A 12454-nucleotide genomic window follows, 5' to 3' on the forward strand; every position below is an offset into this window, starting at 1 on the left:
CGTAGATTGGCAGGGACGTCGTGGTCTCCTGCACGCTCTGGTGTGAATGCAGGGATGTTTCTGACCATTCGCTTGAGGTCTTTGAGTAACACTTCTTGTGCCGTTTCAGGGTTTGTCTGAATTAATCCCTTTCCTTCTGCTGTTGCAGAGGCTCTAAGGAAACTGCTGGTGAAGTGTTAACCCTCTGGGGTCGGCTATCGCGCCGGCGCGACGAGCTGACTTTTTTCCTCAGCTCATCAGTGCAAAAGAGACTCAAATTACTCTGTTGATTTTGATCTTACATATAAGTGTTGTACATCATTAGATCCTGTTAAGTGTCTATTTTTTTGTGGATACTCACAATAAAAACAAAGTGTTCTGCTTTTTGTCAAATAAAGAAAAATAAACATGATGCGAATTTTTCCTTCTCTCTGTCAGTGAAGTTCATTCTGAAACGCGTCCAAAAATGAACTGTAACTAAGTAAATACTTGTCACACAGGCACGAAAGATTTTTCGTTATGAAGTTGAAATTCTCTTCTTTTAAATGAAGTAATTTATAGAAAAAACGAATATTCTCAGTTTATGTAATCTGTATGAAAAGACAGAGATGTCAGTATTTTTCCTATCAGCTAATTATAGCATACGACGTGTTAATGTGACCACACCCACTGAGAGCGCGGGCTATTCAAACGCAAATGTTGAGGCAAGCCATGCCAACGCCCACATCAGCTGGATAAAACATCCAGTTTAATAAGAATCTTGTACTTTACCTCGTCTTGCTGCGCTGTGAGGAATAATACTATCGTAATAATCCTGGAAAAGTTACCTCAGAAGTGCTGGTAGTTTCATTTCGAGGAGCACGGATTCAGCTGATGTAGTAAGTCATTTATTCTTAAGTGCTTTTTTCTAATCGCGTTATTGAATAGTGTCTGTAAACTGCACAAAGACTGTTTAAATATGAATTGCGTGTCTGTGTGTGAATGAATGAATGAATGAATGAATGAATGGCACAGACGCACACGCGATGTTGTTTACTACAGATGTCCATCGCATCTGTGCCGTTCATTCACTCTCGCTCCTACATTAGTAAACGTTATTTTTACATGAACACATCCAAACTATATTGCTATAGCCTACTGAGATTTGTTCTAATCGCGATATAGAACAGTGTCTTGACTAGTTGACTATTTCGTTGACTAGTTTTGGATAGATTATAAAGTTTTTACTCTAAAATAGACATCAAATAAGCTTTTGTTAGACAGTTTCTGCTCATATGTTAAATATATAGTATGTTTTGTCAAAAATAAACTAACCAACTGTTATAGTGTTTGTTCCAATGCAAGCTAGGCTATATCAAAATAATGAATCCTTAACTTTGAAATATGTATGATAAAATGTATTGGCCTACTTTAAAAAATAATACTTTATAAGAGATTTATGGAAAAAGACAATTTTCTTTTCAAGATGTTTCCAACTCTAACTTTGAACCAATTCTATAGAATTGCCCATATAACATATTTGAACAGGATTTGTTTCCAGGTATGACTAAAAATGTGGTTTTGACTTTCATTTATATTTTGATTTTATATATATATATATATGTGTGTGTGTGTGTGTGTGTGTGTATATATATATTGTCTTCGCATTCTTTCTTGTGTGACACACCTGAATGAAAGGCTCATTATTATGCGGGTCTTTGTCTTCTCAGGTGAGAACCACCTAATTATACATGAGGGGGTTGGGCCGTTCACACCCATTCGCTTATTGCCTTTCCAAACAAAAAAATGTTTTTCACAATTTAAAACAATCTATTGTTTTATGTGAATGATTAGGCAGGATGATTTTCAGATCATTTTGAGGCAAAAACTCTAGGCGACAACATCCATTAGTCAAAAGTCTTGCGGTCACATATTTAGTATGTGTTTTGTGGCCTTATTTCAGAAACTTTCATTTTTAGTTTTTTCAATAACAATGCATAAACAATATTCTCTCAAAAATACAAACATGTACATACATGTTGCTCACATATTATGGTAGCCCTGTTTGTGCTAAATAGAGTTTAATTTCACCTGTGCCATTAATATGTTTATAAGCAACTGAAAAAAGCACAAATGTCAGGGCATGTCAAAACATCTCAAGGACCCCAAAAATACCTTAGACCCCAGAGGGTTAAGCTCTTCCCCCCTTTGTGCAGGGCTGGGGAAGCTTACGCTGCTAATGTGAAGTTCAGCAGGGTACATCTTTCTTGTGGGGTCCATTTGCAGTCGGTTGGACTGTTTCAGTTCTCTTTGGACCACATTGAGTTTGTCTATAATGTTACAGCATTGCTGAGTCAGTGTGCAGACTTCAGCTCTGTCTGCACGCCGATGGCGTTAGCATCTCTCTCTTTGAGTTCAACCAGTTCTTTAAGTTCTTTAAGTGAAACAGTTCATTACCCGTCTGTTGGCAGGTGCTCAGCAGCTGTCAGAGCCGCTTGAAGACTAGTGATCTCTTCAGGGTCTTCGCATCTGTCCTGTGCCTTCTCACGCTGAGCAGGGTTTGTTCCCTGTGGAATTCTGTGGCTGCCAGCGTTAGTTCATTTACCTCCTATTTGAGGCCTGCGGGAGCGTGGCCAAGGAGAAGATGATGCTGGTGGTCAGCTCTTGGTGGCTCAGGTTGGGTGTCAGATGTCCGCTTTCGTTGTCGTCTAACTGTTCCTTTCTCTGCCGTGGCAGGTCGTTGCCTGCTTCAGGCTGAAGGATGTCCATGACGATGCTCTGCTGGGTCTCCAGGTGGTCCTGGTGGGAGGCAGGGCTGGATGTCTGAGGCCTACTAGCACACTTGTGGGAACACGAGAGAGAAATGGCAAAGGCAAATGCGAGTTTCTACAGAGGTGGTGAGCTATATGTGTGGGATAACGGCTATGTGGGCCATCATGTAAGGAGTGAATAGCTGATGTGGAGCAGTAAAATTTAGTGTCGGTGAGCACACACAACAAAAAGGTTTTGAGTATCTTAGTTGACGTGCTTTAAGCAGCGTCGACTGATGACTGGGCTTTTACATGTCATAAAAACTATTACTCAAAAATACTGATGGTTCTTTTCACATGTTGTACTACGAGAGTAACAAATAGAGCAAAACCAAAATAAAACAATAGGATGAAACCAGAAAGGAAGAGGATGAAAGGAGTGTTTTACCTATTTAGGTTTAGCTAGGAGACATAGGTAAACAGGTGTCACTTATGGGTTATGCTGCTGTTAGACTAAGCTAGCAGGGACACATCAAACATCTCAAGGTCAAAAGAAGAAGAAACAACGGGAAGTGTTTCCAGTTCTGTCTGGGGCCTACTGTGCGTTTACATTAACCGTACTTCATGTACTTAGCTTGGTGCAAAGGAGTGAGGAGGGGTAAAGCACAGACAGGAATTAGTATATAATAACCTGTGTAGCTCGTTATGGAAACAACAGTTGCTAGAACTACTGTAATCCTACAGAGAGAGGGAAGATGTTGATAGTAAATATCTAAGATAAGAAGTAAAGGTAGAATATCCTTATAGCTCCAAAACTAAAAGGAAAGGGAAACAGAACAATTTATTTAATTGAATTTCAGATTTAATTAAACTCAATTTAGCTGAATAGGAAAATTCAGGCTGAAACAAAAGTAAATAAAGAAAAAAAGAAAAAAAGAAAAATAGTAAACATGGAATGTCCTCATAGCTCTGGTAACTAAAAGGGACATTGAATAAGCAAATTGATTTAATTAAATACCAAATTTAATTAAATTCAACTTAACTGAATAGGAATATTCAGGCTCAACAGGTGTAAACACACAAAATAAAATAGGGGTAGACTTAAGTCAAAATAAAAGAAATACAAATAAAAACCAAAGTATCTGGGTTTCAATTGAAAGTGAAACCAAATGGGAGGGGGTCGAGAGAGAGAGAGAGAGAGAGAGAGAGAGAGAGAGAGAGAGAGAGAGAGAGAGAGAGAGAGAGAGAGAGAGAGAGAGAGAGAGAGGGAAGGAGTGGTTTGAATCAGTGATTTGGAGCATGTATCAAACTGATAAAGTCACGTGATTTCGGTAAACGGGGCTTCGTTACGCGTCATAGCTGGTTTAAAAAAAAAATTTTGGGGGGGGGGGATTTCAACGGTTCGTCTCATGAACCAGTGTATATCTGATTTGTATGTGATCTCGTATCATTTTAATAGATTTGTACACATTTAATGACGCATTTGATAAAGGGAAGAGGCATATTTAATAGTCTCTTATTGGTCTGGTTAACCAAGCTTTCATAAAACGAGCCCTACCGGTTACTAAGATATCATGCCTTGAAAGTCACCTCATATTAAAAGGTATTAGATGGTTCGACGATTGCCCTTACTTGATTACACCTTTGACAAAACATTTGCGATTGGTTTGAAAAAGGTGTTTCATTGAGTTGAGTTTTCGCTACACTTACACTGTTCTGACCAGGAGGGGTCACCAGCGGGGGTGCATCAAAACAATGATTCATTTGTTACACAATTGACTACTTTGATTCAAAGCCTCGAGGAGCTTTGTCTCTCATCACTTGTGTTCAAATCACTATCCCTTCGTTCTTAAGGGCCAAGGCCCAAAGTCTATAGTCTTTGGTTTAAAGGTTACACTTTACGCTCACACGTAATAACTAAATCACAAACATAACTAAACTAAACATACATACATACATACATACATACATGTATAGGTAAAATGGTGAGTGATAGAATGGAACTGGAAGCAGGAAATGGAACTATGAAGAAGATCCATTTAACTATGAAAAGAACCATCAGCTTATTTTCAGAGCACTTCATTGAATTGATACTTGCATTTTTTAGTGCCGGGTACGCAGTTCTTGAAGTTGTTGAAAATTAAAGTTGTTACTGGTTCCGTGAGTGTCACATGTTGAAGTTGCCATCGTTTTCTTCTCCATTGGATGAAGAAGATATGATGAACTTGCATGGTAAGTTCGACTCTGTTCTGGTTGAAAGTTCTCTCTCTCCATGAGCACATGGCTGGTTGTGAGTCGAGGCCTGCTTGCCTGCCCTGGGCTGGAGAGGCCACACAGAGCACCCAGGAGAAGGGAAGAAGTCGGAAGAGTTGATGGTGGAGTTGCAATGGATTTCTTCTGCATTGAATGAGAAGTTGTGCCAAACTCCTGATGTTGTTCTAAATTCTGTTGTGGTTGAGAGAGTCCTCTCTCTCCTGAATGAGCACATGGCTGGTTGTGAGTCAAGGCCTGCTAGCCCTGGGGCCTGGTGCGGCCACTCAGGACAGCAACCCAAACGTACCGAGAAGGACAAGAGAACAAGAGAGAGATCACTGTGAATTTGTCTCTAATAAAGCCTGAGAAAGGCCCCACCTCTCCGGGTTTGCTTGACCAATGAGAAGGGTGGAATTTCCGAGCGGGAAAATTACTCTGTGGTTAATTTATGAGTCTTTGTTCTAAGCGTGCTCATTTGCATGCAGGGTCCGAAATTAACACCCGCCAAGCGCCAAATGCGGGTAGATTTTCCGTTTGGCGAGTAAATCTCAAAAGGCTATCCGCCACACTGGCGGGTAAATGTTCATACCAAAATAGTAATGTCATAAATAAAATGTTTATTACAATTGAATTTTGTAATGTTATAAAATATTTGGCATGAGGGCTCGGATTTGTTGTGTTTGCCAGTAGGGATGGGAATTGAACTGCTGCGCGTGTGACAGGGAACTGAAGAACGAGCAAAAATATGCTTGGCTGGTGGATTTTTTCATCTACCAGTCCCCGTGGCAGGTGAGCCAAAAAGTTAATTTCGGACCCTGTTTGCATGTGCAGCTGGATTGGTTTCTGATGAAGAAACTAGGGAAGATTCTTGTAATACTAATCTGTTGCGCAGGCGCAGCTATCGTCATATCATGTACACAATCATTTCGATCTTCAAAGTACCAATTTATAGAGACCAAACGTGGTATAAGTGAGGTTACATTGACCGTTGGTTCTATAATAAAATACATAGGGCCCTATTTTTAACGATCTGAAGGGCTGCACGATTAATCGAATTTTAAATCACGATCACGATTTTGGCTTCCCACGATCAAATTCGCGCGATCGAGCGATATTTAAAATGCCTCATTCCGTTCACAGAACGCTCGCTCCGTATCAAAGTTTTTTTTTTTTTTTTTTTTGCAAAGCCAATCTAGCGCTCTGTAAACCACTATCTGAGAGAGTGCGCGAGAGAGACCGAGTGTCTGCGCGCGAGCGAGTGTCCAAGTGCGCGCTCGAAAGTGCGCAAGAGATACCGAGTGTGTCTGCGCTCAAGAGAGACCGTCGACCGAGTGACAGTGCGCGTGAGAGACCGTCGTGTGAGCATTAGTAAATTGGTACATACTACATAGTAATATATAATTGGCATATATAAGAGGCATCTATATAAGAGGCATGTGGAAGTTCGATTAATGGACTCCAATAATCATAGCCTACTACAAACGTCTTGTTTTGAACTATTGTTTAATAAATAGAAATAAGTCGAGCACATAAACTTTCATATGGAGGATTAAATAGATTCAAGTTATGCAGTAAGACTTCACAACTAATCACTGACACTGTACCACAACATTTTACATTTCTTAAGCGTCAAATAACAATGACTTTGAATTTCATCCATTAATCGAACTTCCATAGTGTAGTTCTGCCTTGAAATGTTCTCATTTGGTTACATTCTGTTATGGAATATTTGTTTTTTTATTGATTGTATATTTTGCACGTTTTATTCACATCCATTATGCAGGTACAATGCAAGTTTACATTTTGCTTCCTAAAATATATTTACACAATGTAAAATAGTGCCCTGTTGAAGTTTTGCTACATTTTCTTTATTGTTTTATTTATTCTTTAAGGAGATGCACTGAATTCTAGTGAATAAGAGGACCTATTTTATTTTGATGCACATAGTTGTACATTAGCAGGAATGTAGCACAATATGGACGTGAAAGCAGTTATAATTAGCCTATGTGACAAAATTTGTTTTGGTTAAAATCAACAAATAATCGTGATAATTAATCGTGATCCCAATATTGATCAAAGTAATCGTGATTATCATTTTGGCCCAAATCGTGCAGCCCTATCTGAAATGCAAGTATCAAGCGCGAAGCGCAAGTAACTTTGTGGGCGGGTCTTGGGCGCTGTTGCTATTTTACCGGCGGGATAAATGACTCTTGCGCCCGACGCAAGTTTAAAAGGGATTGGTCTGAAATAGCTTCATTATTCATAGGTGTGGTTTGGGCGTAACGGGAAATAAACCAATCAGAGCGTCATCCAACATACCCTTTAAGTGCAGGTGCGCATGTTGCATGGCGGATTGCTATTATTATAACGGCGGATTTACCAGGCGCGCCAAGAGCGGTTCACAGCCGAGGAGACCGACGTTCTTGTCAGGGCAGTGAAAGACAGAAGTGACGTTGTATGGTGATGGGAGTTTTTTTTTTCCTGGTTCTTGACGGACAAACTAATTTGTCAAATGTCCTTATATACATATGTGTCTTGCCACTATTGGGCAGGTCTGATCCGTCATTACTACAATTAGCCTGAAAAATTTGGGCAAATGTGTAAGCTAGATTTAAGCCTACATTTTTTTACATCTTCATGGACACCACAATGATTTCCCTCATGTGTTAATATTTTTCCTTGTTATAATGTATGATTTGCAAAAATAAAAACGGCTGCATCTGTGTTGATGAGAGAATCAAAGTGTATGCGCGTTGTGCACCCGCTACATTACGGCCATGCACGCTTAAAATAGCATTATGAACAACGCGCAACGCGCCACTGACTTCAGACTAGGTTTTTTCTGGTCAGTGGCGGAATTGTTTTCTGGAACTGCAAAATAGCACTAGGGAATGTTTGCGCCGAAACACGCCTCCTTTTTGCGCCGACCCGCCCAGGAAGCGCAAGTTCATTTCCTAGTTTACCGACGTGCGTCTGTGGAGGGAAAAGCCCGCTTTGCGCGGGTGCAAAATAGGAATGATACATGCGTCAGTGTACAAAGTCATTTGCGCCGGGTGCAAGATAGGGCCCATAGTGTCAAAGAGATAATAGTATTAAAAGACATTACAAAAGACAGTAAATCATTCGCAAAATGTTCTTCATGTTCATTTATAGATCAGTTCGTCTATAATTAATGCAGCAAAGTCTGTATTAAAGGCTGTTTCTGTCTTCCCCATCGTCTCTGTCTTGAACGTGACCACATTTTTAACCACAATAAAACCAACTTATCTTATCTAACTAAGACCTTCTTGCCCTCACTGGGGGATGGGACCACAGATCCCAGAGTGAGTTTTAAAGATTGTTTGGTACATATACCAAATAATTGTGTCTGATTTGTCTCAGTCGTTACAAGGGAAAAGGAGAAGGAACGCGCAAAGTCCCGGATTTACTTTGGAAAAGCCTTTGAAAGGTAGCGAGATCTCCGCCAGCAGAAGGGCTTCCAATCCAACATTCAGGTAGCTCTGTTTTTGCTGGACAGGTGGGTAAATCCAGTTTGGTTTTTCTAAATGGACTTTCATGTTCGCCTAACAAACACAAGGATATAATTAGCTAGAACTATGCAGTCAGCGCTAACTTTGGTGAATACAACATATGTTTCTAGCAGCTAGCTATCGATCTCTATTGTAAATGATCAAGCAAACTCACAGTAGGGCGACAGTTTGTGTGAATGATTGTTTTCACCAACTGTTTGTTATGAATTTGAATGTTCATTCATAGCCTATTGACAACTGACTAAATTTGTCTATGACGGGGCCGTTGTTTATGCTCACTGGGAAACGTGAAGCTAACGTTATCTTGCTATTATTGCACCCTTGTTTGGGAGCTAAAGTTATAACCTCAGGTGGCAAAACGTTTTATCGTGTTTTTTCTGCATTCTGTTCTGCATTATATGAAAGCATTTATCTAAATTGGCAACATTACACCTTGAATGAAGTAGGGGAGAGCCGGGACGATTGAAACGCGGGACGGATGAAACAGAGATATTTCCTTGAAAACAACTCACGTCATTTACGTCAAATTTTGTCAGCACTTACAGCACGCAATGCCTATCAGACCCGCGAAAACATTTCTTCTTTACGTCATGTCGTTTTAAAGTTAGAGCCGGAAAGCTGTTTTTGAGTGCGGTTAGTGAATTCTTTCGTGCAGTACTTTTTTTTGACTGACAAGTTGTATTTATGTTTTCATGTGCCATTGTAATAATAATATGGAAGGTGTATTAGTACTGCAACACATCCTTAAGTGTGTAATATCTGAGTTTTTTAGTTTAAGTGTAAAACGGGTTTAACTGGCAGGAGGCGCTGTCGGGATGGTTGAAACAAGTGTTTCAATCGTCCCGACAGCGCATCCTGCCAGATACATCTGGTCATAGGAAAACCACGGTTGACCTTGTTTTCTTCATAATAACAGGCTATTCAACTAGCAAACACTCAATATGATTTAAGGAAGAAATGTAAGAATATGAATTGTAAACGGATTCGTCAAAATAGCATAGTGGAAAGAGCACACAAAATGCGCACGGCTTATCGCCTATTGTTTATTGGGCGACAGAACAAAATGGTTAATGTGAACCTTTAAATTAAAATAAATTACAAAACATGTTTGTAACAATTATGTACATAATTAACTTGTTAGGTATTGTTCATAAAAACAAGCATTAGATGAATAGTTGCCGTTTAAACTGTAATGTTTCATCCGTCCCACCCCTGTGTTGCAACCGTCCCGCTCAGGCGGGACAATTGAAACAAAGCACAACTCCCGTTCAAAGTAAATTTTTACTTAAATCATTCTATATTTGTACAGAATAACACATGATACTAAGAGAACACATATGTGAGTTGTTGATTACAAAAACAAAAAAAATCTATCTGTAACCTTATCTTAGAAAACGACGTTTATCTGAAAAGTGTTTCAACCGTCCCGGCTCTCCCCTATCATTAAAACTACAGGGGGAGGGGACGGGATGAGGAGGGAGGTTCTAGCTAGCCTCCGTTTTGTTTGACTTCGAACGTCAACAAGAAGTGACATCACCCGTCCGACATCGCTTAGAGCACCTTTAAGGGCTAAAATGTTTACCGTTGCTTGGCAACACCCTTAGCATGTTAGCTCTAGCAGCTTTCTACACTTAGCCCGGTCAGCCGGTATGTTCAAAACCGAGGTGATTTTTCCCCAACTCTTCTCTTTGCCCATAGTACGATTGTAGTATGTTTTCTAAGACATTGTGTTGTTGCCAGGTAGGGAATGTCATGTTGTTGCCGTTTCAAATGTTTCTCTCATTCACCTCTTATTGGCTATTGTGAAAGTACTGACGTAATCATAGTCATAACCATCCTGATTTAAAATTCTAAATATCAAACATGTTTTATATCACTGGGGCAGCCCGATGTGTCCTAAAGCAGATTGGGAGGTTTAAAACTAAATCTGAAAACGCCTCATTACCAGATAATCTGTGCTGAACATCGGAACCGACCAAGGTCCTGAACAAGATTTTTTCTCAGATTGTCGGTAGGGGTAAATTGGGGATAAATTGGCCTAAAACTCCTGGGGCCGGTTGTACCAGCTGCGCATTAGTTACAACTTAGCCTAGTTGTTATGTAAAGTGGCACTAAGTTACAACTTACGCATTACTAAATATTTTTTTGCGTTGTACCATTCAACTTAGTTGAAACATATGGATAAACTAAATATTTACAGAAGCCTTCGACCAGGAGTAATGATTGGAATAAAACAGCAGCTTGTTTGATTTGCAATAATCTCATGTTTTAGCTACCTGACAGACTTCAATACTTCAGACATATATGATGTTGACATTTACACTCGTTTACATTTTAAGAGAGAGAACATTATGTGAATAAATTACTTGTCTTGCGGCTCTTCAACACGAACCGGATCTAAACAGAGTGTGCATTGCTCTGTGTTGTAGGCTACATGGCAAATAAAATCAATCATAATAAATAAATGTCCAGTAGCGTAAAGAATTTGAGTAAATATAGTTAGTTACTCTACTTCAGTATCTTTTTGGCTACTTTGTACTTAGAGACGTAGAGTGTAAAAGTTGCTAATATCTTATAATAATCTAATAATCTATATTCAATTTGACTACAATTTGAACAAGTACTCTTCTTTACTCAAATACATTTGAAATGAATAATGCAATTACAACATTACATTTTACATCCACCTAACTTTTTCTGCAGCAGTTTATTTCTTTTTCAAAACCAGCATTATCGCCATCAACAGGGCAACAGCCCGGCTTAAGTCTTATTTCGTTTTTTCTTCTACTTACAGCTACTGTCTTCTTGTGAGCAGTAACATAGACTGATCGGTATTAAATGTGTTAAGATAATCTTACTAAGTTACTAGGAATTGAAAGGAATAGTTCACCCCCAAATGTTTATTTTTTCACCATTTACCACTCATGTTGTTCCAAACCTATATGTGGTTTTGTTTTCAGTGGAACACAAAAGGAGAAACTTGTACAAAAGAAGAATATTTATGCAGCTCTCCCAATACAACACTTCCAAGAAAGAAAAAAAAAAATACACATACAAAAATCTAAATAAAAGTAGTCTATGATGTGTGCCACTTGGGATAGGGCCTGTGTGTGCACAGGTGATCAATGGAAGCTGGCACAATTTTATCATAAAAAATTCTTAAATATCAGTTTTTCTCCAAAACTAAAAGCAAATAGCAATTGTTATTGCCATTATATTCAATTTATCCAAGTAAATTATTTTTGTATGAACAATACCTTTTAAAGCAATAGGGGAGAAACACTTCTCCATATTAATGTGTGGGTTTAAATGTTTGTTCTGAGAATGCATGTAACTAGAGAGACTGATGCATATAAAATTTCAGAAATTGGTAAAACTGAGTGGAAATCCTCCTCCTATGCTCACACCCCTTCTCAGCAGGACAGCCAAGCTGAGGAACTTGCTGACTCAGCACTGGAAACAACCTCTTCCTGCCCCACCCCTCCCAGTGGATTCACCATCCCACAAACAGCTCCTCACATTAGGAGACCTTCATCTGCAGTCTATTGTTTTATGCTGTCTCCACCCTGTAGCCAACCAACACGGACACTTCATGATCCCCAAACTGCACACAACAACAAAAGTGTTGTGTACTGTGAAAAGTTTTATAAGAGTTTTAGGTTAATTCAGCCCATTTCTCTCTGCTACTGACAGGAAAAAGTGGCTGCTGTTTTAAAGAGTGTGTGGGTACCTTCTTCTTCCAGGCATTTTCACTCTCCTGCAGCTGGGAGTAACGGTCAGCCAGGGAAGCCTGGACCACATCGGTTTGCTTATTCTTCTTAAGCTTGCCCCGGCAATCGTCTTCACCGCTCTTAAACTCTGCCAGCCTGCCAAATGTAGAGGGAACTTATTATAGAAACAGACATAGAAAGTGAACTTTCCACTTAAGCAGCTTCTGTGTTTAGACTGTGTCAGCAGTATAAC

At 39.5% G+C, this 12454-nt stretch overlaps 1 protein-coding gene across 5 annotated transcripts in view; it reads right to left on the reverse strand.

Moving 5' to 3' along the window:
* The window catches only part of svild (supervillin d), a 290646-nt gene that overhangs the window by 112766 nt on the left and 165426 nt on the right, over positions 1-12454 (reverse strand). For all 5 annotated transcript variants that reach the window (XM_056253248.1, XM_056253397.1, XM_056253194.1 and 2 more), the window contains one exon: positions 12222-12357. In XM_056253248.1, the coding sequence (XP_056109223.1) occupies positions 12222-12357 (136 nt within the window). The remainder of the gene's footprint in view (positions 1-12221; positions 12358-12454) is intronic.

The sequence above is a fragment of the Rhinichthys klamathensis genome, unplaced genomic scaffold (genome assembly GCF_029890125.1).
Source record: "Rhinichthys klamathensis goyatoka isolate OS25496 unplaced genomic scaffold, OSU_Roscu_1.1 h1tg000001l_1, whole genome shotgun sequence".
Taxonomy (NCBI): Eukaryota; Metazoa; Chordata; class Actinopteri; order Cypriniformes; family Leuciscidae; genus Rhinichthys; species Rhinichthys klamathensis.